The sequence below is a fragment of the Pelodiscus sinensis genome, chromosome 12 (assembly GCF_052426305.1).
Source record: "Pelodiscus sinensis isolate ZL-2025 chromosome 12, ASM5242630v1, whole genome shotgun sequence".
Classification (NCBI taxonomy): domain Eukaryota; kingdom Metazoa; phylum Chordata; order Testudines; family Trionychidae; genus Pelodiscus; species Pelodiscus sinensis.
In genome coordinates, this window is record NC_143063.1 from 31609237 (window position 1) to 31634146 (window position 24910).

Here is a 24910-nt window from a genome sequence, read left to right on the forward strand (position 1 = left end):
TGCATTGGAGTGAGATCATCTAAAAAACCCTTCTCACAAACTACTATAGTCCTTGTTGTTGCCTAGTTACTTGCTGCTGTTACCTTAGAAGGCTGTATAGTCATCTGATTTTTTTTTTTTTTGGTTATTGATGCTGGAATATGAGCAGAGGTGTAATGATCAATACCCAATCTTTTGTTTGGTGAATATTATTAAAGACAGACTGTGAGCTGGGGCACATGTGAGTAAGACAGAACAATTACACTAGGCGCAATGTACTGTACTCATATTTTCTGTTATTAGCTGCTAAATAAGACCATTTCTCTTTCATAATCCAGCCACCGCTGCATGAGCTGGCAGTGAAGTCACAGACTTGATGTTTTTGATGTTAGAGCTTGGTGTCAAGGAAGTGGTTGCATAGTTTTTTGTCCCTTGGATTTCACACATACATCCCATTTAATTTAACTACCATTGTGAGTAGGTATCAAGGAGACAATAGACCCTTTAGGGCTCACTTACAGCAATGTAAATGAGTAGAACCCTGCAAATACTTGGATATCCGCTTGATTTCTGTGGGTATCAGTATCCACGGATGTGGATATCTGTGGTTCATTTTTACAGGTACTGAAAGGAATACACATTGTATCTATCTAGAACCTTGCAAATTTGTGAATATCTGCTTTATATCAGTGGGTATCCGCATCCACAGATGTGGATGTGAATATCCGCAGCTCATTTTTGCAGATACAGATGCAGTTACAACATTTTGTATCTGCACAGGGCTCTATAAATGAGAAGCAAATCCATTGATGGCAATGGAGATAGCAAATCAGAAGTTATACCTTCATTGCAGGAGAATGGTTTGGCCTGTCTGCCTTTATTTAAACCCTGATAACTTTGGCAATTAACAAAAATAAGAACATTTTAAAACCACATCTAAGACCTTGGAATTTCGATTGTACCAGTCATTTCAAAGGCATCTTTTATTGCCAAGTCTCTTTCCAGCGAGAAAGTATAGAGTGCAAGAATGTGAGCAACAATTCCTAGAATACCACCATAATCCAGTGTGATGAAAACACAACTGAATGGGTTCCATTACATTGCCCTTCTTTGGTCCTGCTAATAAGTGGTTATTTCCAGGGCCAGTAAGGTTGACAGTAAAATAGAATCATTTTACAGAAGCTTCTCAGTAGCTAGTTGAGAAGTAGATTACTTAGTGGGAATAGGACCAAGATACAAAGTTTGTTCCCCAAAGTTTGAGGGATTTGGTTCAGCTCATTCTAGAAAGAAGGATTGGCTGTGAAATTTACCGGTGTTTCATTTGGTTCCATTTATAATTATAGTTCAACATTTTTTTTCCATGTGCTAAGATATACAGCCGCTCCCCGAGTTACGAACAAGTTATGGACCAACAATTGGTCCGTAACTCGAAGTGTTCATAACTCGGATCCCATAGAGTTACATGGTGACCGCGCTGTTCATAAGCACGGATTGCCATTCGCAACTCAGCTCCTCATTCACGACCGCTTTGGTCGTAAGTGTGGATGGTCGTAAGTGGAGGTGGTTGTTACTTGGGGAACGGCAGTACATGCATATTCTAATAATTATCACATGACACCCCTCCCCCTTTACAGATCACAAACCAGGGTAAACATTTCAAGGCATTCTATCATTTCAGCCTTCATTTGGGCTATTTACTTCACATTCTGTAATGTGTTTAGACCATGATCATTTGAAATTTATACTATGCCCTCAAAAGTCAGACTGATTAATTCAGATTCCACTGCCTCAGATCTGTGAGAATGGGATCGAATGTTTTAGTTACTGAATCACATATTATATTAATAATTATTAAGTATTTTCTCAATGACAAAAATAGAGACAAATTAAACACAAAGCAAAGTAACAGAACCTCAGAACAGAGCTCATATGATTTTATTATGTAAAATTCAAAATTCACTTTACATAGACACATTTTAAATTACATTTCTGTATAGAATGAACATAAGAACATAACATAAGAATGGCCGTACTGGCAGAGGCGTAGCGAAGAGGGTGCAGGAGGGTGCTAGGGGGGTGCGGGGCCGGGATGAATGCGAGTGCATGCTGCGCAGGCTCATCTGGCATGGGCAGCGAGTTCTATGGCTGTCCCCCCCGGCCCCGGGCTGTCCCTGCAGTACGTAGCGTTCAGTCAGCTCCCCCTTGCCTGCGCACGCTGTGCACAGCAGGGCTAATCTGGGGCCTGGCGGGGGGATGGCCATAGAACTCACCACCCATGCCAGCTTTCAGTCGGCTCCTCCTTGCCTGCGCATGCTGCACAGCGTTTGCAGGTGACCGGGGAGATGCCTGGGCGTGATGTGATGTCACGGCCCGGGACTTTAAAAGTGGTCGGTGCCGTGTGGTGCTGGCCTAGCTTCCAGTTCGGAGTCTGGGGACTTTTGGGGCCCGAGCGCAGACTCCGGCCCCACAAAGTGGAAGGCAGAAGGTAAGGGAAGGGGAAAACTAGAGGGAAGAGGTGGGAAAGGAAGAGGCTTGTGTGGAGGGGAGAAGAAAGGGGAGGAGCTTGTGCGGAGGTGGAGGGGAGAGGGAAGATACAAATGGCAGGGGGCCAAGTTCAGACAATGAGGAAAAGGGCAGGAGGGGGGACAGGGTGATGCTGGGAGAGGAAAAGAGAGGAGAGGAGAGTATTAGGGTCTGGAGGGGGGGGGGGGTGCTGGGAGAAGGCTTGAAAGGACGGTTGAGCATGAGAAAGGTGGCAGTGGAGCAAGGCATGTGTGAGGGCACAGGGGCATGAGGGCAGAGAGTGGTGAGGGGGTGGGCATCAGGGAAAAAGAGGGCAAAGGGGCAGGGGCAGTGAGGGAAGGGGGAGGCACCAGGAGGGTACAGGGCTAAGGGAAGGTGCAGGTGCCAGGGGATTCTGGGGTGAAGCAGAAGGGCAGACACCTGCAGGGGAGGGACCACAACCAGAGGAGAGAGGCAGGGCAGGTGTGTAAAGGGAGGTGTTAGAAGAGGGGATGAGGAGGGGTAGCTCACCTGATCAGAGTGGGGTTACTGGAGGAGTGGGCACAGGAGGGAGAGAAGGGCTGGTGGAGGGGTGCAGGTCGCAGAAGGGCTGAGAGCAGTGAGAAGGGCAGGAGTCAGGACAGCAGAGGAGGGTGAGGAGTTGGGGGGCAGCAGGCACCAGGGGAGCTGATGGAGCAAGGAGAGGAGACATGGCAGCAGAGAGAAAAGGTAAAGGTTTAAAAATATTTATTAATAACTTGGTATGCTGTCCACGGCCAGTTTGTTTTCCCTCCGCGGTACAGTTTGGGTTTATGTGGGGATCAACACGTGGCCGGCGAGTGGGAGCCAAAACAAAAAAGTAGTCAGTGTAATGATCTTCTGTTGATATGTGTTTTAGTAGTTAAATTCTTGGACTGTCATTGCTCATGAGATGTGCTGTAACATGGGAAGAAATCAGGTAAATGTTGCATTTTATTAATATCAGCAGAGCTGACTTAAATGGGGCCTGTGTGTTGTGTAGTCTTGCCTTAATCTTTGTATTCATGCCTGTCAGTGTGAGAGAAGCTATTTGTATATATTTGCTTGAATATGCAACCACACTTAAGTTGAGGCCCTCAGCATGTTCTGTAAGTATCAGTGTGGCCCTTGGGGCTTCCAAAGTTGAGTTGCCCTAGCTCATCCCTGACAGGTGTCTGTCTAATCTGGTCTTAAATATCTCCAGTAATGGAGATTCCGCAATCTCCCTAGGAAATTTATTACAGTAGTGTCCTCTGGGATAGTGTTTCTAATTGCTTGTAATCCGTCTTCATGTGGGATGTTGGTATATAGAGCTTCTACATCCATGGTGGCAAGGATGGTATTATTGGGGAGGTTATCGATGTATCGATGTTTTGTAGTTTCCTTAGGAAGTCAGTAGTGTCTCGGGAACAAATCCTCACAGAATCACCTTCTGACCCTCGACCAGGATTGTTCTATCTACTTCCCAAGATCCATAAACCTGGGCACCCCGGACGTCCCATCATCTCTGGTATTGGCACGCTCACTACTGGTCTATCCAGCTATGTAGACACTCTTCTCAAACGCTTCGTAACCAATACCCCCAGCTATCTCCGAGACACTACTGACTTTAGTCTTTAAAGTGCTACATTGTCCTGCATTTTGCTTATTCAGAAAAGCATCCTTCATATGTTAGTCTTATCTGAGATCATTCATTATTTAAATACATCCCAGATTGTTGATCTCTGAATCTCACACTCTCTCTCCTTTTGTTATCTCCTGTGTAGCATAAACACTTGCTACTGTGACAGAAGAGTTTTTCCGTCACTGTAATAAATCCATTCCCTTCAAAAGGCAACAGTTAGCTTGAAGAAGAATTCTTTTGTCAACCTATAGGTGTGTATGCCCTTCTGTCAGCCTTGAGGGTCATACGTCAACTTAACTACGTCTCACAGGGCTGTGAACTTTTCAAACACATGAGCAACAAAGCTAGGTCAATCAAAGTTTCAGGTATAGTCCAGGCCTTAGTTTTTGCAATTTTTCTGGGGTATCATAATGGAGGAAGCATCTAGAGAGGTGACTTTTCACAGATACCATGTTTTCAGCTGAATGGAAGAAACAGATATTGTATGTTGCACCATTTAAGTGTTTCAACCTGTCATGACATCAAACTCATAGGCAGATATATTTATTCCAGAGGACCTTGCAAGGGACTTTTTGCTATAGGCTGAGATAGTCTTCCTCATTGAGCACTTCAGAGCAAATAGCCCTAAGTAATCACAACAGGATATTTATTATCCCATGTTTAAGTCAAAATTATGTATCGTGTATGTTGCATACACTGGCTTGGACAGGCTTTGACACTGAAAGGGTCTAAGAGAAAATAAATAAGGAAAAAGCTTAAGTCACATCCTGATTTTATTTCAAACCTGTAATGCAATAGGAGCAAACAGATGATCACATACAGTACATGCTCATGATTCAGCTCCATAGCAACTAAAAGACTCAAGGGCATACCCAAATTGTGACTTTAGTACTAAGTCAGGACACATGATGAAGATTACTGTACCAGTAAGAAATAGACCTGAAGACCAAACACTAAAAATAAATGTAAGTCTGAAATTAGCAACACACACACACACACACACACACACACACACACACACACACACACACACACACACACACAGAGTTTCCTGTGGGCAGAAATGAAATTAGATACACCATTCATCCAGACTGTCTTTTTTCAGAGCAGTGATTCACCCAACCCAGTTGGTCCTGAGGTTAGTCCAGTGATCAAAGCTCTGGAGATTTCTTAAAGCAACAGGAGTAAAAAGCAATGGACAGATGGGCAACATTTGGCTAATTCCCATCCCAACCTATTTTGAAGCCTTTTATAGGCGCTTCAGAGAGGCAGTTACCAACACTGTCATAGTCTTATGTGAAAGAGAGGGGTAAAGCATGGCCACATATATTGAAATACTGATCTAAAATCCTAAAAAGGACCAAATTCCTTTAAGGACCCTAACAACTGAGGCATTAGAGTTTCTAGCTTGAATGTAAAAGACATCACAGCAACTACACCAGTAGCCATCTCCTGTGTTCATGACTCATTACTGATTAGATAAAAGGATTATCTCTGATGAGGGCACTTGGGCATTTTTTGGGAGGGAAGAGAGGGGCTCTGTAACCTTTCAACGCCATGAGTGCTCCCCCATTTCCACCTGAGTTTCTACTTCATCCTTGACACCCCAATTCAGTCACCTTGGATTGAACAATGGTGTCTGAATATGATTAACTGCATAGGAGATGTGACCACAGAGCTCATTCATTTGGCTTCTCAGGCCTAGTAGACATTAATCCCTGACATCAATCTGATCTATGTGACATACTTACATGGCATTTTCTGGGCAATAAGGTCAGCAGGGGCTGCTCTCCCGTCAACGCTGGCCACTCTTCTCATCGTGGTAGAGTACCAGAGTCAACAAGATAATGGTGTGAGATTGATTTATCATGTCTAAGCAGACATGTCTAAGTCCTCAGTTAAACAGATAGGTGTAACACTTTTCCTTGGGAATACCCTATGCACAAGTTAGTATGAAGGCCAAATTAATGCAGAGAAATCAAGCTATCAGAACAAAGAAAGTGCAAAATGAAGGTTGCAAACTCCATCTTGAATCTGTACTTTCAGGGATAGATACAAAATATGGTCTAACGCTGTATCATTCTATATTACTTATGAGATAATGCAATATATGGTACAAATAGACTGGCATGACATACAGGGTTGCCAGGTATCCGGTTTTGAACTGGACAGTCCAGTATTTGAGCTTTCTGTTCAGGAAATAAATTGAGAAAATATAAATGTCTGGTATTTTCTAAATAAGATGTAATTTGGATTGTGATGTAATGTCAGGTGTGTCCGGTATTTTTGTTGAAACCATCTGGCAACCCTAATGACATACCATGTCAAATTCTGCCCTCATTTACACCTGGCAGTTCCATAATTTAATGTAGATTCTGCAAATAATGGGATAGTAGAACTCTTCAGATGATGGAAACAATCTATTATTGTACTCCCTGTACTTCGGTGCCTTTCTTGCTTGGGAAAAAAACAAGATGTCATTTCCCACTACTACCTTCTGTCCCCTCCTCTCTTTGGCACCAGTGTGCTAGTTTTGTAATTAAAGAGCAATACAAAGATTGCTTCTATATCTTTTTTTAGTCCAGGAATTTGGGAAATGGCCAGCCTCCCTCTCCAGCTGGAGCAGTGTGTCACAGCTTGGCAAGATGAGATTTCAATGGATATTTCTGTAATCTGGGTAGAATTGTCTTCACCCATGTAATACCTGATTAATTGGGCTCTATGCACATGAGTTGAAGGGAACTAGGGGAGAGAGATTGAAGAGGTGGTAGCCACCTCTCCCAACATACAGCCAGGCTGATGGATATAGCCTGCCCTGGTGCTTCTACTTCAGACCAGAGCTTAATTTGTGCTCGACAGCCATCCTGTCCACAGGTCGTTCAGGGAAGCCGCTCCAGGCCCTGCACTTTGGGAGACCATGAAGTGGTCACCTCAGCTGTCCTATGGACAGGTCCCAGGGCAGGGACTTACCAGAGGCAGGGACCTGTCATAGGACAGCAGGAAGGGTTGTCTCTCCTTCCCCACTCACCACGGCAGCAGGAGCTGGAGCAGCCTGGCACCTGCTTGGCTCCACCCCGTTGCTCTCTCCCAGCCTGCTCCCCCTCAGGCTCAGGGTGCTCTACTTCCCATTACGGTGGAGAGGCAGAGCACAGGGAGAGGATGGAGCAGGCTGCTTGGTCACTCTGGCTCCCGCCACCATGGTGAGTGCAGGGGGGCAATCCTTGCTGCCACCCCAAGCCAGGCTCCTATAGTCCCTCAGCTTGCATTGCTCGGGGAGTGGGCAGTTCAGGGGCAGAAAAGGCAGGGAGGGGAGGAGCAGGGGTAGAGGTTGGGGAAGGAGTGAAGCATGGGTTGGTGGGGGTGGAGCATATGTGGGGCGGGGGCTGTAGCAGGAGCGTTGCTGTGGGCTCGCACCTGGGGCATTAAGGGTGGTTGCCTCAGGTACCATGCTCCCTCCCCCCAGGGATAGCCCTACTGCCACAGCTAGCCAGGGCTGAGCTCTGGCTCCTCGAGGCTTGGCAGTTCATAGACCCCTGAACTTCTGGGCTTGCCAAATCAGTTATGAAAGTAAAAATATTGCTTGAGCCCTGGTACCTCCTTCATGACAAATGAAGCACTGCTCCAGCCTATGAGCTGGAATGGATCTTGTTGAATACAGTTTGTTGCTTCTAACCAAATGAAGATGATGAAAGAGCACAGACATAAAGACAGCAGCAATGCAAAGATTGGAATCACAATTATAAGATTAAACTTAAAAAACAACAGTAGTCTGGTAGCACTTTAAAGACTAACAAAACATGTGCCCACAAAAACTCATGATACAGTCTACATGTTTTGTTAGTCTTTAAAGTGCTACCAGATTATTTGGTGTTTTTAAAGTTTCTCCTGTACAGACTAACTCAGCTACCCCCTGAAAAAGCAATTATAAGATTGTGAGAGAGTAGGTGGGTGAAGTAATAGCCTCTGTTGTACCAATCTCCTTCACCTTCTCTCTCATCTCCTGGGACCAAACAAGGCTTCAACACAATGCAAACAAAAATTACAACAGAAAAATTCGGCAGATATTATATTACAAACTTTAAATGCAGTAGAAACTCAGTGTTATGAATTCCTTTGGAATGGAAGATGTTTGTAACGGTGAACAAAATGTTAGGGCTGTTCTTTCAGAAGTTTGCAACTGAATACTGACTCAATACTGACTCTGAAACTTTGCTACAGAGCATAAAAATGCTTCTTAGGATTCTACATTTAACACAGTACTGTACTGTTTCCTACGTCCCCATTTTTTTCTCTGCTTCTGCCTTATTGTTTACTTCCATTTCCAAATGAGGAGTGTGGGTGACTGGTGAGTTCTTAACTCTGGTGTTTGTAACTCAGAGGTGCTCCTTTACTACACAATATACTTCTCTTAATGAGTCATCTGACTTCAGTTCCACTAAGACAGACTCATATACAGTTAATCAAATCTGAATCTGCTGCTTCCTAACACAAAATCCAAAGGGATCCAGGAATTCTACATTTACCTCCATCTCCAGTTATTAGCATTTACCTTGAAAGAGAGTACAAGTAGCTGTTATTTAGAATGGGAAATACATCCTACACTTTTTATGGCACAATTCAACCCAAGGCACATGCTTTATTCCCAGCAACAAACAATAGAAAAAAAATCAGATTGCCCATATGACACACACTGGAACTAAACACTGGCACTTTTCAAGAGCTAGGAAAAAAGGCTGAAAACAGAACAAAAGATGCAGAGAAGAAAGAGGACTGGAGGAAAAGAGAAAGAAACAAGATAAGGTAGAAAAATAAAGTATGGAAGAAAGAGAAAGAGAGAAAGAGAACTAGGATTGGAAAAACGGGGAAATACTGACAAATTTATGATCTGTTAGCAAAATCTTGTGCTCAGAATTCCCCGTAAGAGATAGCTTTCACTCATAACGGTCTGCTATGCAGGACTTGCATGGTGTTTGCCATAAACACAGATAGACTCAGGGTCAGGTTTTATGCCAAACCAACAGTTCTGTATGTAACCTTTCTGGCAGGTGGAGCCAGCAGCAGCCTGGCCCAGGTTCAATATCTAGGGGTTTCTTTCCATTGATCCAACAGAGAATTGATTCAAGCCTCTACCCAGTAATCTGGGAAATTCACACACCACCTTTGGATGCCTGAAAGGCAATGCATCCTCATTTGCAAGCTCAGAGTCTGAGGCTATGTCTAGACTGCCACTTTTTTTTCGGAAAAAGGTACACAAATTGCGTACCTTTTTCCAATTGTTTTTTTGGAAGAGGCTTTTCTGAAATTTGGCCCGTCTACACTGGAACAAATTTCAGAAAAACCTCCTCTTTCGGAAGAGCCCTTATTCCTCAAAAACGAGGAATACAGGGCTTCCGAAAGACCATATTAGCTCTTCCGCAAAATATGTCGGAAGAGCAGACGCATTCCCTGGACGCAGTGGAGATTTTCCAGGATACCAGAGGTACTCCGGAAAAACTCCGTAGTCTAGACATACCCTGAGTGTAGAAAGAAAACATTTAATAAAAAGAGGGAAGTAACTTGGCATTAATTTGGGAGAACACTGCAAACAGGTTCATAAACATAAACCATGAGTAAAAGTCCCACCCCAAGCTGGTTGGGAAGTGCCCTTTCCCCCTCATATTCTTAAGTCCAGCAACCTAGAAGTCTCCTTCATCTGTTCAACCCTTCTCACAACTCCACCTACAGTTGCTGCCCTTGGTCAGCGCAGACCCAGTGTTCAAAGATGGACCTGCACAGATACCTCTCACCTTGGCTCCACTGGCTGCTCACTGCTCTCCACTGGCACCCTGCAAGCCACTCATCACAGTAACCATTAGGTACCATCCACTGCTATCTACCTCTCAGCTGTAACTTCTGCACATCAATCTCTTAGTAATTTTGCAGGCAGGACAGAAATGCTGCCCCATCTCAAGTGATTTCAGTTCAAGGGAGCAATTTAAAAATTAAAAGGGAAACCTAGAAAGGACAAAACAGGTTGAACCAAACTTACAGCCAGATACCTGCTGGATGAGAATCCCTTACTCTCACAACATTGACATTCAAGCCTTTATCCATCTAAGGTTCTTTAAACTGATAGGCTGCGTCTAGACTGGCAAGTTTTTCCGCAAAAGCAGTCGCTTGCCAGCTGTCTACACTGGCCGCTTGAATTTGCGCAAGAAAACTGACGGTCTAATGTAAGATTGTCAGTGTTCTTGAGCAAATACTATGCTGCTCCCGTTCGGGAAAAAGCCCTCTTGCGCAAATGTATTTGCGCAAGAGGGCCAGTGTAGACAGCTACAAACTGTTTTGTGCAAAAAAGCCCTGATGGCAAAAATGGCGATCGGGGCTTTCTTGCGCAAAACTGCGTCTAGATTGGCATGGACATTTTTCCGCAAAAAGTGCTTTTGCGCAAAAGCGTCCGTGCCAATCTAGACGCTCTTTTCCGCAAATGCTTTTAACAGAAAAAGTTTTCCGTTAAAAGCATTAGCGGAAAAGCATGCCAGGCTAGACGCAGCCATAGTGTCTCACTTTTCTGGGACAAGTTAAGCACATCCTGTCTTTTCTATATTCCCACAATAATTGCAAGCATTGGCAACCATATTTAACAATTCCTGCATTTAGCACTTATACTAGCATTATAACACCAGCTAAATTGATTGCTATGAGCAAAACACCCTTCCATCAGTTGAACACCTAGCAAATCTAAGCAACACAAGAGCAACCATATTTACATAAACACACCCAGAGTCTCTTCCCCTCTTCCTAGCTAGCCGGAAGCATCCATTCAGATCTTGCTTACATGTAATTTCCTGTTCCAGTTATATATGAGAGATACTGTATACATTTGCCAAAGACACCAAGTCTATGGTATGTGAATGAAATGCTTATTTAGACAGGCTATTGGTCCAGTAGAAGTAGAAGTAAAGTTTTAAAAGAAGCAATAGTCAAAATTGTCTTTTAACTAGAGATTAATTACAATTGAAATACCTGTTAAAAGTACAGGAAGGTGGTTGTGAGGGCAGGGAATCCCCTAAAGGTCAACATTTTTGAACTTGGGAGCCTACAGTGAGATGCCTAAATAAAAATAGCCCCATTTTCACAAGTACTAAGCCAATGCAACTCCCATTGATTTCAGTGAGAAGGTTTACAGTACAAGTACCCAACACAGAAGACAATCAGGCCACTTTTATTTATGTATCTAAATATGACAACTAAATAAACTATATCCCAGCTCTGCTACTGACCTCCTGTGCACCATTAGCCAAGTCATTTAATCACGCTGAGCCCTAGCTTTCCTTTCTGTAAAATGGGAATAACAAGTTACATGACAGGGATATTGTGAAGCATTTTACATTGTCTGTAATATAAACTGATATCCTTAAAAAAAGGTGCTATAAAAGGCACGACTAAAAATATATTATTTTCATTAGCTCTTAACAAGGAAGTTGCCTTTATTTAGTTTCATCCAATTATTCCTAGGTAAAGCCAGCATAATCAACTCCTCTCTTTTCAATCTTATTCAACTCCGATTTGGGTAAATGTTTGAGGCTGTTCTATAAGAACAGCCTTATCTATCTTATGGTACAGTTGCTTTTGCTGCTAGTACTTCTAAGAAGGGTGTAAGCGTGCCAACTTTCCCAACCAGATTAACCAGATGCCATTGGGGAAAGATGGCAACCCCACGGCTACGTCTAGACTGGCATGATTTTCCGCTAATGCTTTTAATGGAAAACTTTTCCGTTAAAAGCATTTTCGGAACAGAGCATCTAGATTGGCACAGACGCTTTTCCGCAAAAGCACTTTTTGTGGAAAAGCGTCCGTGGACAATCTAGACGCGCTTTCCCGCAAAAAAGCCCCGATTGCCATTTTCGCGATCGGGGCTTTTTTGCAGAAAACAAATCTCAGCTGTCTACACTGGCCCTTTTGTGCAAAAGTTTTGCGCAAAAGGGACTTTTGCCCGAACGGGAGCACCATAGTATTTCCGCAAAAAGCACTGATTTCTTACAGTAGGAAGTCAGTGCTTTTGCGTAAATTCAAGCGGCCAGTGTAGACAGCTGGCAAGTTTTTCTGGAAAAGCGGCTGATTTTCTGGAAAAACTGGCCAGTCTAGACACAGCCCCCAAGTTTGGAAACGGCACAAGTGATAAAAGTAGCTGATCTAGCCTTGAGTTTCAGGACACTTTGGAGTGTACAGCTGTACCTTCAATGGGTTCAACGGCTTTTGCTTATCTCAAATTTTAACTCAACTTACAAGAAGAATGGCCTTGTGGTTAATTCACTGGCCCAGGTCTCAGTACATCTGAATTCAGTTCCTGGCTCGGCCACAAACTCCTTGTGTGGCTTTGGGCAAGTCACTGAATATTAGAACACTCGCTGTCTTCCTCTTTTTGTGCATCTTGTCCATTAGATTGTGATCACCGTGAAGCAGGAATTGTCTCTGTTCATATGGTGCCTAAAACAATGGGACCTGATCTTGCTGAGGTCACTAGATGCTACTGTAACATTTAAAATACATGCTATGCAAGGAAGTATGTTGCAATCCTGTAATTATCCTGCCTTATCTGTTAATTCTTTCCAACAGTTAGTCCAGTGCCAATCCAAGGGCATAAAGTAGCTGTATGACCTCAATCATGAATCAATTTTTCAAGTTCCAGGCACAGATCCAGAGGCAGATGAGAAACAGACCCAACTGCCTGACCAATGTTCTGCCTCTATGAAACTTCCAGTCATCTCACCAGGAATAAGTGACTCCTCCATGACTTAATCCAAGGCCATCTCACTTTCCGTAAAAAGACAATTCACATATCTCCAAGCTCTGAGGGATTTAATGCTGGGTTATCATGCCTCTAAAATCCCCATGCCTAGTTTATTATTGTATTCTCCAACTGCAGCCAGACAAGACTCTCAAGTTTGTCAAAAACCCTCTCAAGTTTGTCAAAAAGCCACACAACTATTTCGAAACTAAGAATGGGCTGAATCCTAAGTGTCTGGAGTGGATTTATTCCACAACATGATAGTCTCAAGAGTTTAGAAAAATATTTAAAATCTTTTAGATTTCTAAAGTAGATTAATGCAGAGAGTGAGTTTGTTCTTTCTTATGGTTTATTTGGATCTATTTGTTGTACATATATGTACACAAACACACACTATATTTCTCACCATCCTGGTTTTCTTTCATTTGAATCATGTTACTGTAAATATTTATTTTTAATTAACAATTTTCCTGTGGCATTGTTCTCATGATGTTTCTATTCAGCGGTTATTGTGAAAGCCTACTCATGTTGTCTCTTTTCCATTGAGGGCTATTACGCAATCACACCATAAAATATGTAAGATTTTCATTATGGCGGGAAATGGAACAAACTAGGGTTTCAGTTAGTCCCGTTTTTCCCAATCCTCTGCAGAAGAGTGCAGAATTTTAAAATATTGTAGGCACAATATATAATTTTATTGCAAATTGTATTATTTGATGCAGAATGTACCCCAGGATTAAGATCTGTTGTGCGTTTGTTTCAAGGAGTGATGCTTTCCTCTGGATGGGAATTGTCAGAAAAGTGGGAAAAAAATCTTAGGCTACGTCTACACTGGCGTGTTCTCATGCAAAAACTCTTTTGCGGAAGAGTTCTTCTGCAAAAACTCTTCCAGAAGGGAGCTTCTACACTGGCATGTGGTTTTGTGCAAGAGATGTGCTTTTGTGCAAGAGCATCCATGCCAGTGTAGATGCTCTCTTGAGCAAGAAAGCTCTGATGGCCATTTTAACCATAAGGCTTTCTTGCCCAAGAAATTCATGTTGCCTATCTACGCTGGCCTCTTGCACAAGAACAGTTGCACAAAAGGGCTTATTCCTGAGCGGGAGCATCAGAGTTCTCGCGCAAGAAGCCCTGATTTCATACATTAAAACGTCAGTTTACTTGCACAAGAACACGTGGCCAGTGTATACAGGCAGCAAGTTTTTGCGCAAGAGCGGCGGCTTTTGCGCGAGATCGTGCCATTGTAGACACATTACATACCAACTTCCATGATTTGACCCTCAAATTCAAGAAAGGAATTCAAATGGATTTAATGAACAAGTTCATAAATTCACTCTGAATATTTTATTAAGTGAAACTTCATAGTGGGATCAAGTTTAGGCAGGAACACTCAGCTCTTATTGACAATAAAATGAAGAAGAGCTATTTTTAGGAATGGGACACTTTAACTGTATATAGAACATGCTTAGTCAAAATGTTTTCACAGATCCTAGTTTATTCCATTTAAGTAATATTCCTTTTTAAACAGAGTTGACCTACACATTACTTAAAATGTTAGCCTTGGCTTTGCAATTCAGTCAATTTAACTAAAGCATTTAAAACCTTTAGCCATCCTGTGAAAGTCTATCATTGCACCTGACAGAAGGCCATTTTTTTTGCTTACCATGTTTTCTGCAAAGCAGGCAGAGAGCACTAAGGCTGTGTCTACACTGGCATGAATTTCCGGAAATGCTTAAAACGGAATACTATTCTGTTTTCAGTTTTTCTGGAAAAGGAGCGTCTACATTGGCAGGCTGCTTTTCCGGAAAAGCCCTTTTTCCGGAAAAGCGTCTGTGGCCAATGTAGACGCGCTTTCCTGGAAAAGAGCCCCGATCGCCATGTTCGTGATCGGGGCTTTTTTCTGAAAAAGACTACTGGGCTGTCTACACTGGCCCTTTTCCGGAACAGTGTTCCGGAATAAGGACTTATGCCTGAGCGGGAGCAGAATAGTTTTTCCGGAATAGCGGCTGATTTTGTACAGTAGAGAGTCGTTGCTTTTCCGGAAATTCAAGGGCCAGTGTAGACAGCTCGCAGCTTATTCCGGAAAAGCGGCTGATTTTCCAGAATAAGTGGCCCAGTGTAGACACAGCCTAACTGTGAGCATGTGATGATCTTTAACTGCCTTATGAACACCTCTAATTGTAACCTACATAACAGGCAGGCCAAAAGACATCCCAACTCTGAACGAGCTACAACAACTCCATAAAAGGGATGGGATGTTTGTTTGATTTAAGAGGGAAAAAAATCAGTTCCTGAGGTTTTATCTGTTTATAGCGGTTTTCCTGATTGTGTGTTCCATGTAAGTGGTTTCAACCACACAACATATTCCACAAGAATAGAAAATTAAGCACTAACATGCTGTGTACTGAACTGGTCCAACAACCCCACAACTTATTCTCTGGATTCTTTCTTCCCACTCATCTGTTTCTCCCTATTCACTTCCTTTGTCCCCCTCCTTGTTATGCTATCTACGCTGGGTTTGACCCAGCAGGCTAAGCTATATGGCCAGCCCTTATACCTGAATGGAACTCCAATAACAAGGGAGTCCATATGATTATAGAGATTTGCCCTCACCAGTCTGCTGAACTGAGATCTTGTTTTTCTTGGGGGCAGGAACCTGCTTTAGTCCATCAGTAAAATGCCTAGCACAGCTGAGTCCTTGAAAACAAATAATTGTAAATGATGATCAGGTGAGCCATTCAGAATATACATAATAGGTTGGGCCTCCCTGATCTGGCATCCTTAGGACCTGATTAGTCCCAGATGAGGGATTTTCTAGACTGGGAAGGTTATAGCTGGCTCCCCTGCTACTGACTGCCCTGAGCTCTGGACCAGTTGCCAGCCTCTTGGCTGACTCCCCCCTTGCCACCAACCTCCTTCCTCGCTTTGCTGGGCAGCCCTGTGTGCTGGGCTCTTGGCCGCTGCAGGCAGCGCCCGCTGTGGCACACCAAGCTCCTGGCCCCGTTAGGCAGCCCTGCTATGCTCCTGGCCCCACCAGGCAGCCCCGCTACACTCCTGGTCCCATTGGGCAGTCCTGCTATGGTGTGCTGAGCTCCTGGCCCCTCCAGGCAGCCCCGCTATGGCACTTCAAGATCCTGGCCCCGCCGTGCAGCCCCACTGGGTTGTGCCTGGCTGCCCAGTTGTGGGGACACAAGCAGCCCAGCTGCGGGGAGCCCAGCCACCAGCCCTCCACCAGAATATTCTCTGGTCCTGGAACATCCGTGGTTCTGCCAGACGATGGATGTTGCCAGACCAGGGAATCCCAGATTACAGAGGTTCAACCTTTAGAAGTCTGGTTAGTTATAGCTAGCCATTTCATTACAGCAGGGCTGTGTCTACACTGGCACAATCTTGCGCAAAAGCAGCCGCTCTTGCGCAAAAACCTGCTGCCTGTCTACACTGGCCGCGTGTTCTTGTGCAAGTAAACTGACGTTTTAATATATAAAATCAGGGCTTCTTGCGCCAGAACTCTGACGCTCCCGCTCAGGAATAAGCCCTTTTGTGCAACTGTTCTTGCGCAAGAGGCCAGCGTGGACAGGCAACATGAATTTCTTGCGCAAGAAAGCCCTATGGTTAAAATGGCCATCAGAGCTTTCTTGCGCAAGAGAGCGTCTCTATTGGCATGGCTGCTCTTGTGCAAAAGCACATCTCTTGCACAAAAGCATATGCCAATGTAGACGCTCTCTTCTGGAAGAGCTTTTGCAGAAGAACTCTTCCGCAAAAGAGTTTTTGCATGAGAACACGCCAGTGTAGGTGTAGCCCAGGAGTGAACAATAATTTTTGATGAGGGGCCACTCTAAGATTTTGTAAGTGGTTGCGGTGGGCTGGCTGCCCCACACTGGATGAAAAAAGTTCATGCAAGCTAGTAGGAGCTTATACAGAGCCCTGGCCAATGATGGAGAAGTTTTTAAGTAGCCAATCAGGGTGCAGCTTGCTGAGGCAGCCCTGCATAAAAGGAGCTGGTTAGCAGAAACTAGCTAGTTAGGCTTCACCAGAGAAGGTGCAGGGAGAAGCACCTTGGGAGAGCAGTGCTAGGAAAGGAGGCCCTAACCTGATATCTGCCAGGCTACTGGCCTTGCTACAAAGGCCAGGAGGAAGCAAAGGGTCACAGGGGAAGTGGCTCAGGGAACTAGAGGCAGTAGAGGAGGGCAGGACAAGGCTGCTGCCAGAGGGTCCCTGGGTCAGGACACAGTAGTGGGTGGACCTGGGTCCCCCTTTCACTGTGTCTAGCCACCACTGATGTGTGGCCTGGAAGGACTGTGGCTTGCCCCTGAGGTGAGGTGCTAGACTGAGGCTGCAGTTGGACATGGTGGCAGGTGCTAGGCTAAGGATGTCTGGTAACATCTGCTCCATAAGGGGGAGGAGAGACCACTTTAGTGGGCACTGCCAGAGTAGTGTGTCCCAAAGAGGATACTGTGGTGTGGGAGTAATGTGGGTCCAGCGTTCGCACGTGGACAAAGTGCAGTGACGGGTAAGACACCAGCTGGAGGGAGAGGCCCTGTGGAGAACAGAGCTAACTGCTAGTGCTAAGAGCAGGAGGCACTGCAATGGTGAGTTGACCCTGTGATAGTGGTAAATGGCCTTGCTTTTCCTCCCTGGTGTGTGGCACGGAGGTGTTTGAAGCAGCCAGCTGCTTTGAGCAGTATGAGGTTGCCTAAGAGTCCTGCTGAGGCAGGCCAGATCCAGCCTGTGGACTATATCTTGTAACGTAGGGGCCAGCAGAATAGTGACTAAAGAAGCTCTGTGTTAGAGAGAGAATGTCACAATTACATTGCACAAGTGAAACTGAGATGAATCTGCCCTTTTATATTGGTCTATGAGAATCCTACACAAGCACACATAGCTCTTTGGGGCAGGGACTGTGTTTGTTTGTACAGCACCTACCATAATAGTCATAGCCCATGAGCAGGGCTCCTAGGTGCCATAGTAAAAACTCCTAATGCTGTTGTAAAACAGCAGTAATATGTTTGAACTCCTGAGCTGTAAAGTGAAATCTGAGAAACTGTGGGACAGACTTTTTTAAAAGAACATGACAACAAAGATTGTGTTGAATCCTATTCCATACACACATACAAACACTAAATGGGGAGTGACAAGCAAAGCGGTTAGACTTGTGTATTTATCAGTTAGTAGTAGGAGCTTCCACAAAGACATGCACACGAGGAGACTGAACCTGAAATGGCTCAGTTTAAATGTAGACAATGTGCCTTTGCTTTAACAAAGAAGCACTTTTTATCTCTAAGATTTATATAACAAACATTTTCCCACTGAAGTGGGATACACATTACACATTGAAATATTCAGCTTTAAAATTGTTACACATCAGTTTTCCATGATTTTTGTGCACTTCAAACTGAGGGAGTGGTTAATGAGTAGACTCCAGTGTTTCATAATATTTCTAATACTACAGTATCCCAAATATCAACTGCTGAGTTAAAATATAGACTTCTGTGATTCTTGGGCCCCAAACTCTCAATACATCCTTGCAAAACTGGCTTCATGCTTTACAAAATTCTTACCCTTAAAAAAATTACTATGGTTGTATAGCGCCCCCCCCTCCCATATTGTTGTCATTAATGTAAATGGTGCTTTCATGCGTGGATCATTATTCTAGAATACTGTATGTATTTACGGGGCACAGACTTCATGGACAAAGTCATTTCCCAATACTCATTCAGGGCAAAACTGTCATCTCAGCTGGTACCTTGTTTGTAGCCCTTGCGGGCTGGAGGGAGTCAAGAACTGAATGAATAGGGAAAGAAAACTACACAGAACACATTTAAAGGATAGAGTTGGAAGTTGGCACTGTTATTACAGGGCCTGTGTTCAGATAAATGGAGTAAGGGGTCCAGGTGCTAAGTTTATCTGAAGAAGTGTGTTGTGCCCATGAAAACTCATGATGAAAATCTACATTTTTTGTTAGTCTCCAAGGTGCTGCAGGAACTATTTGTTGTTTTAAGGTTTTTTTTTTTTTCAATTACAGACTAACACAGCTACTCCTCTTAGACCCTCCTCTCCAGAATGTCAGTCTGGTAAATTCCACCTCTGCTAAATTCCTACCTCCCAAAAGATAATAAATAAATAAATAAAATGTGAGTGTAATCTCCTAGGGCTCCTCCTGTTTTACCCTACTGCACCATGGGACCTGATCCTGCTGCAGCCCGCTGCAGGCTACTCCACTGCTAAAGTTAAACAAAAGCGGCCCACGTGTATGGATGTCTTTGTAACTAGAGCTAAGGGCACTGGGACGCCGAGATGAGCCCGATACCCTGAACAGCTGGCTTACCGGAGCCCTCTTGGGTGCTCACCAAGGAGTGGCCAGAATCCGGGATTTCCCGAGGCCCCCGCGCAGCGCGTTCGGAGCGCGTGGATGTGACCAGCCGCTTGTCTGGAACCCCCGGAACCTCCCGGGCGGGGGCGCAGGGGGCGGGGCTGGCCGTGGCTACCTCACCGTGACGTCACGGCGGGGCGGGCTGGCTGCATAAATAGGCGCGTGGCGGCACGGGCTGCTAGAAGCGGGGATTTGCAGAGACAAGTGTCCAGCGCTCCCCTAGCGCGCCACCACCGACAGGGAATCCCGTCTCCTTCCTGGCCCCCTCCCCAGGTAAGCCGGCCGGGAGCGCGCCCAGGTGTGGGAGGGGGAGGCTGCCGGGGTCCCCCCAAGGGCGGGCGAGGCGCGGGAGTGTCCGCGGCGAGCTGCGGAGCCTGACAGCGCCCGGGTCGCTCTGCCCGCAGCTCGTTGCGCCATGACGCTGAACCGCGGGGACAAGCCGCGCTGCCTGGAGAAGCGCCGCTGCAGCATGCCCTTCGCCGCGCACCAGCACCTGCACCGCCGGAGCATGCCGGTGGACGACCGGGACCTGCAGGCGTCCGTCCCGCCCGCCGCCCTGGGCGAGTTCTCCCCGCTGGTCCGCTGCACCTCGTACAACCCGGAGCGCGAGAGCTGGGCGTCCGACTCCTCCGACTCGGTCACCTCCTCGGGCAGCGATTCCGACAGCCACCTCTACAAGGTGATGCTGCTGGGCGAGCACGGCGTGGGCAAGACCAGCCTGGCCCGGATCTTCGGCGGCGTGGAGGACTGCCCCGACGTGGAGGAGGCAGGTGAGCGGGCGGCACAGTCCGCAGCCACGAAACCCTGGCGCTAGGGTGGCCACTCAGCCTCGCACAGGCGGCGAGCTGCGATAGCGAGGCGCCTGCTAGCACAGTGCCTGGCCTGGAGCTAAGCTACCTTTAGTGCGGAGGAATCGCTGCATTCCTCTTGTCGTTGGAGTTTCAGTCGGTCCGTAAACTCCGTTTGTTCAGTGTAGCTACATGGATCTAGCTGGGCTATAAACAACGATTTATGGCTAAACAAAATTGATCTATAATCAATCCAGGAGATGCTTGTATAAGCATCACTACGTGAAGGTATCTTAAGTGTGACTATAGTTGATTAACTTGGTCACATCACTACATAGCTCAATATTAGTATAAATGGAGCTGATTTGGGATCCCCATTATGTGCTACTCTTCCTAAGGAATGGCTTAGCTTCTTTAGCATAAAGGAAGGCTTTTATGATTGGGGGGGAGGGGGAAGAGTTTAACAACTAAATTTCTTAACACTTAAAGTTTGGCTAATGAACAAACTAATTTTTCATAATTGAGTAGTCAGATTAGATTTACGAAGGTTTATGTAACAAGTACTCAGCTGTAGTATTGCGTCTTCCATCAAGGGGCTGGCAAACTGCTTTATGAGGGAGAGAGGTATCATTATTCTCATTTTGCATATTGTAGGTTTCTAAACTTGTGTTGTTAATAAAGAGATCGCAGGCAATTGACTAACTGCCCTGAAGCAAAGTTCTTCAAAAATACAGAAAATTAACAGCCAAACATTAAGTTCAAATCCATAAAATTATGAGTTTTCACTTAAACCCAAACAGCAGGAGAAAGTAGAGCTAGGTTTATCACTCCTCATAGTCGTGACTGGTATAGTTGAAAACTGCAGGAGTCTCTGGGCTGAGGCATATGTACATATTTTACACCATGGTTCCAATCCTTAAGCTCTTATTGAATCAATTAAAATGCCTCAAAGACTTTAAAATATATGCTATAATACTGAAGTATATAGTAAGTGAAGGATGGAGTAATGGTCTTTACTCTGAATTTTCCTACTTTTATTGTTTTAGGTCAGTACTTTGAACACCAATAAACTTTTAACAAGTCGAATAAAATGTACTAGGGATGCAGAATTCATATAATCTATTACACATACATTGCAACCTTGTGTCACCATAACAAAATTATTCTCTAGTAAATTAGAGAATGCTTTTAGAAGAAACAACTGTGGTAACCATGCTACTGTAGTGTAGTCAGCCAGGTCTTAAGGGTTCTGATTACCAAGAGTAGTGCAGTCAATGAAGTAAACATTTCTTTTCTTATAGGGAATACGTATAACAGATCAATTATCGTTGATGGAGAAGAAGCTTCTCTCATAGTGTTTGATATATGGGAGCAGGTATGTATAGTTTATGTATAGATCATTAAGTAACATCCTAATATGCAAGTTGACATTCTTTGATTTGTATTCATTCATGTAGTTTTCTAGTAGGTGGGCTGAAATAACCTATGTTTAGGGCCAGCTGAACTGCTAATTCCTGTTGCTGGGGAGTTACTTGCATAAGCAGATTCAGTCTCCCAATGAGGCAGTCCCATGAGTAGCTGCTTATTTGAATACAAGTAAGGGGGTCACCATCTGGCCTATCCCAGGCCTTGATGCAACTTGTGGAAACAGAAGATTGTACTTGGTATACATCCACTTAGTCAGATTCATGTGGGTCTTTTCCCACAAAAGCTTATGCTCTGATACATCTGCTAGTCTATAAGGTGCCACAGGACTTCTTGTCATTTTTGCAGATTCAGACTAACACTGTTTATCCCAAAAAAGGATTTTTCCCCTCCCAAGAACAAGCTTGCAAAATAGTTTTTTGAACACTGTCTTGCAATCCTTTTATTACAATTAGAGAACTAGCTGTAGTAGAATTTCCAAAACCATTCACTTACTAAATCCAGGAATGTTTATTTTTATGCATTTTCAAGGCAATAAATGGTGCCATTTTTTCCTTTTTAGGATGATGGCCAGTGGCTACAGAATCACTGTATGAAAATGGGAGATGCCTACATTATTGTATACTCTGTCACAGACAAAGTTAGTTTTGAAAAGGCCTCAGAACTGCGAATTCAGCTAAGAAGAGCAAGACAAACAGAAGATATTCCCATCATTCTTGTAGGGAATAAAAGTGACCTTGTCCGATCCAGAGAAGTCTCGGTAGATGGTAAGAAATACTACTATATTGTGAATTAAAGTATAAGTTAGTAACTAAGGCTGCTGAGGATCATGACCTTGTGGAACAGAGTCCAGTTCTGCTGCAGAAAGGGGCATGACTTGAAGAGCGTGGCTCTGACATGCCATGCTCAGCATTTGGAACATAGAGAAGGAGCAAGTTGTCAGAAGCGGAGCTTGTTGATTTGTGACTATCCTTGGCATAGTGCCCTGAAGCTGCAGTAGCGAAGGCGTGGCTTAGAGCTGCAGCCTCAGGGCACTACTTAATGCATCTCAAGGTCAATAGTGACTGCTAGTCATTAGCCATCTTCTGGCTGTCCAATGGCATTTATGAAAACTTGAGTGTCTCAATCCTGTTCCTAATGGACAGAGGTACAAATTTTAAAAAAAGCCCCAACTGGCAATCTGAGGGCAAGAAAATAGATGGAACAATCTTTTCTCTTATGAAGTGATCTGATATTAGGGATAGATCTCTTAGCAGGGCAGCACGGGGAAGCATGCCCCCTCTTGAGTCTATGCTGTGTCTTTTCTGTGAATCAGGATATTTCAGTGTCCAGGACTCAATTAGGCATCTATCAACGGCACTGATTTTTAAAAATAAGCTGTATATTCACTAGGTAGAATGCTGTGAAATCTCATCAGTACCTTGATGAGTGCTTTCAGTCTGATTGAGCTCCCAAAGCTCCAAGACAACAAGCAGCTGGTGCTGTGACCAGAGGTCTTCCTTGTTCTGTTGGTGACCCTGTTAACTGATGTGGCCTGCCTTGCACAAATGATTGCATTGACTTCAGGGTCATTGTTTTACCATAAGCATGAACATTGAAATTCATGCTTCAGCAATGGTCAAAAGTAACTTTCTAAAACCTTTGCAACATCTTATTGTGGATACAGATCTCACTACACCAAAGTGACCTATATTTTTATTTTCTAGCAATAGGTCTAGAGATTTGGCTCTCCTAGCTGTATCATGCTTTATTTGGAACCACCTTAGACTTACTGGTTATCGCTTCTGCAGAATGTGGCAGCACAACTTTAACCTGAAAGAAATATCTGCTCTCTGAGCCTTGTGCTAGATGCTGTCATGTATATGTGCTTTTAAATGAGGCCTACACTGAACAATAGTGGGCCAATCTACTTGAGGAACTGCCTGTTGCTCTATGCTCCATCACATTGGTGGAACTGAAACTTCCAACCCTAGAATGGTATAATCTTGAAGACCAGGGGCCACCTTCTGTGTGGTTCCATGATTGGAAATATTCACTGCAACATGCATTGAATTGCATTTTGTGATAAGTCATTCCCCTAAAGTATGTTTAAGTCCCATTGTAACTTTGGATACCAATATGCATGAAGGGAAAATATAACTTCACTTGTCTCTTCTTGTCTTTCCAGAGGGACGGGCCTGTGCTGTGGTGTTTGACTGCAAATTCATCGAGACATCAGCTGCTCTTCATCATAATGTGAAGGATCTGTTTGAAGGTATCGTTCGACAAATCAGACTTCGCAAAGACAGTAAGGAAGACAATGCCAGGCGAATGGCCAATGCAAAAAGAAGAGAAAGCATAAGCAAAAAGGCAAAGCGATTCCTTGGGAGAATTGTAGCAAAGAACAACAAGAAGATGGCTTTCAAGGCAAAGTCAAAGTCTTGCCATGATTTATCTGTGCTTTAGAATCCTTCACCAAGGCCAGATGCTGCACATTGCTTGTGAATAAGCATTTGACTTCAGTGGACAAACTTACATGGTGATAAAAATGACTTTTGGAACTCTCCTTAATGCCTTAAGGTTCTTAAGCAAGACCTGGAAGTTGCATTATGATGTTTGCTTCATTGGTAAATGGTTTAAGCATCAGTGTGCAAGTAAATGAACTAATTTTAAATAAGTGGCTTTGTATGCCCACGTCTTCACTGTGTATGTATTGTTACATGTTCTCCTGTCCTATGGATAGAGCTGAAAAGGAGAGAGTGTGAAATCACCATAAACTTGTCTCCTTTGCAGGGCAAAACTTGAAAACATTTGTACGCAGGCTCGTACACTTTTTAGTATGAATAAGCAATGATATTTTTAAATTTAAAGGGGGGTTGTTCAAACTGCATTAGAATGGGAAATAGCAAAATATATATAGTTAGATACAGAATAAATACAATTTTATGAAGTTAATTTGCACTTCTATTAACTGTTACTGAATTAGTTAGTTGTTTACATGCAGATTTTTTTATAATAAAGTTATTTCCTGTTATGCTATTAGACTGTTTTTCTCTTAGCAAGAACAAAGTGAGATGCCAGTATTTTTCTGCTAGCATTTACTGTATGAATAGACTGCAGTAGATCTATGCAGAATTACATTAAATAAGATTCTACATTTTGAAATGGATTTCATTCATCCTCAGAGTATTTATTAGAAATATGTATAATGGAGTGGTAGCCTTACCCATGTGAATAGGCCCACTTATTCCACTGAGTCTACTTGCATCAAGGGAGCAGGATTTGGCCCTCAATGTTTATCTTCAACTAGAGTCTCTTCCTTCATCTGTTGTGGCTCAGAAGTCCCCTGGGCTGCAACAGGAATAAAACCTTAGACAGATGCAAGTCTTATGTCTGGATAGATGTTACAGGTTGAACCTCAAGCCTGGCACCTTCTGCACCTGACCAGTGCCACACTA

At 44.1% G+C, this 24910-nt stretch overlaps 2 protein-coding genes across 2 annotated transcripts in view; one reads left to right on the top strand and one right to left on the bottom strand.

Moving 5' to 3' along the window:
- Window positions 1-19343, bottom strand: part of CES2 (carboxylesterase 2) — a 59640-nt gene extending 40297 nt beyond the window's left edge. Inside the window, exon 1 of the mRNA XM_089781506.1 lies at window positions 19216-19343. The gene's annotated coding sequence lies outside the window, so the exon portion shown is untranslated. The remainder of the gene's footprint in view (window positions 1-19215) is intronic.
- Window positions 19344-19390: 47 nt separating this feature from the next.
- On the top strand, window positions 19391-24486 carry RRAD (RRAD, Ras related glycolysis inhibitor and calcium channel regulator). Its single transcript, XM_075940071.2, has 5 exons — window positions 19391-19533; window positions 19665-20030; window positions 21350-21423; window positions 22036-22240; window positions 23641-24486. The coding sequence occupies exons 2-5, from the start codon at window positions 19676-19678 to the stop codon at window positions 23916-23918; spliced, it is 912 nt and encodes a 303-aa protein (XP_075796186.1). The 5' UTR covers window positions 19391-19533; window positions 19665-19675; the 3' UTR covers window positions 23919-24486.
- The last annotated feature ends 424 nt before the right edge of the window (window positions 24487-24910 follow it).

Coding starts and splice junctions, on each gene's coding strand:
- RRAD (XM_075940071.2), top strand. CDS start 19,676: ATGACGCTGAACCGCGGGGACAAGCCGCGCTGCCTGGAGAAGCGCCGC. Junction 20,031..21,349: donor CCCCGACGTGGAGGAGGCAG/GTGAGCGGGCGG, acceptor CTTTTCTTATAG/GGAATACGTATAACAGATCA. Junction 21,424..22,035: donor TGTTTGATATATGGGAGCAG/GTATGTATAGTT, acceptor TTTCCTTTTTAG/GATGATGGCCAGTGGCTACA.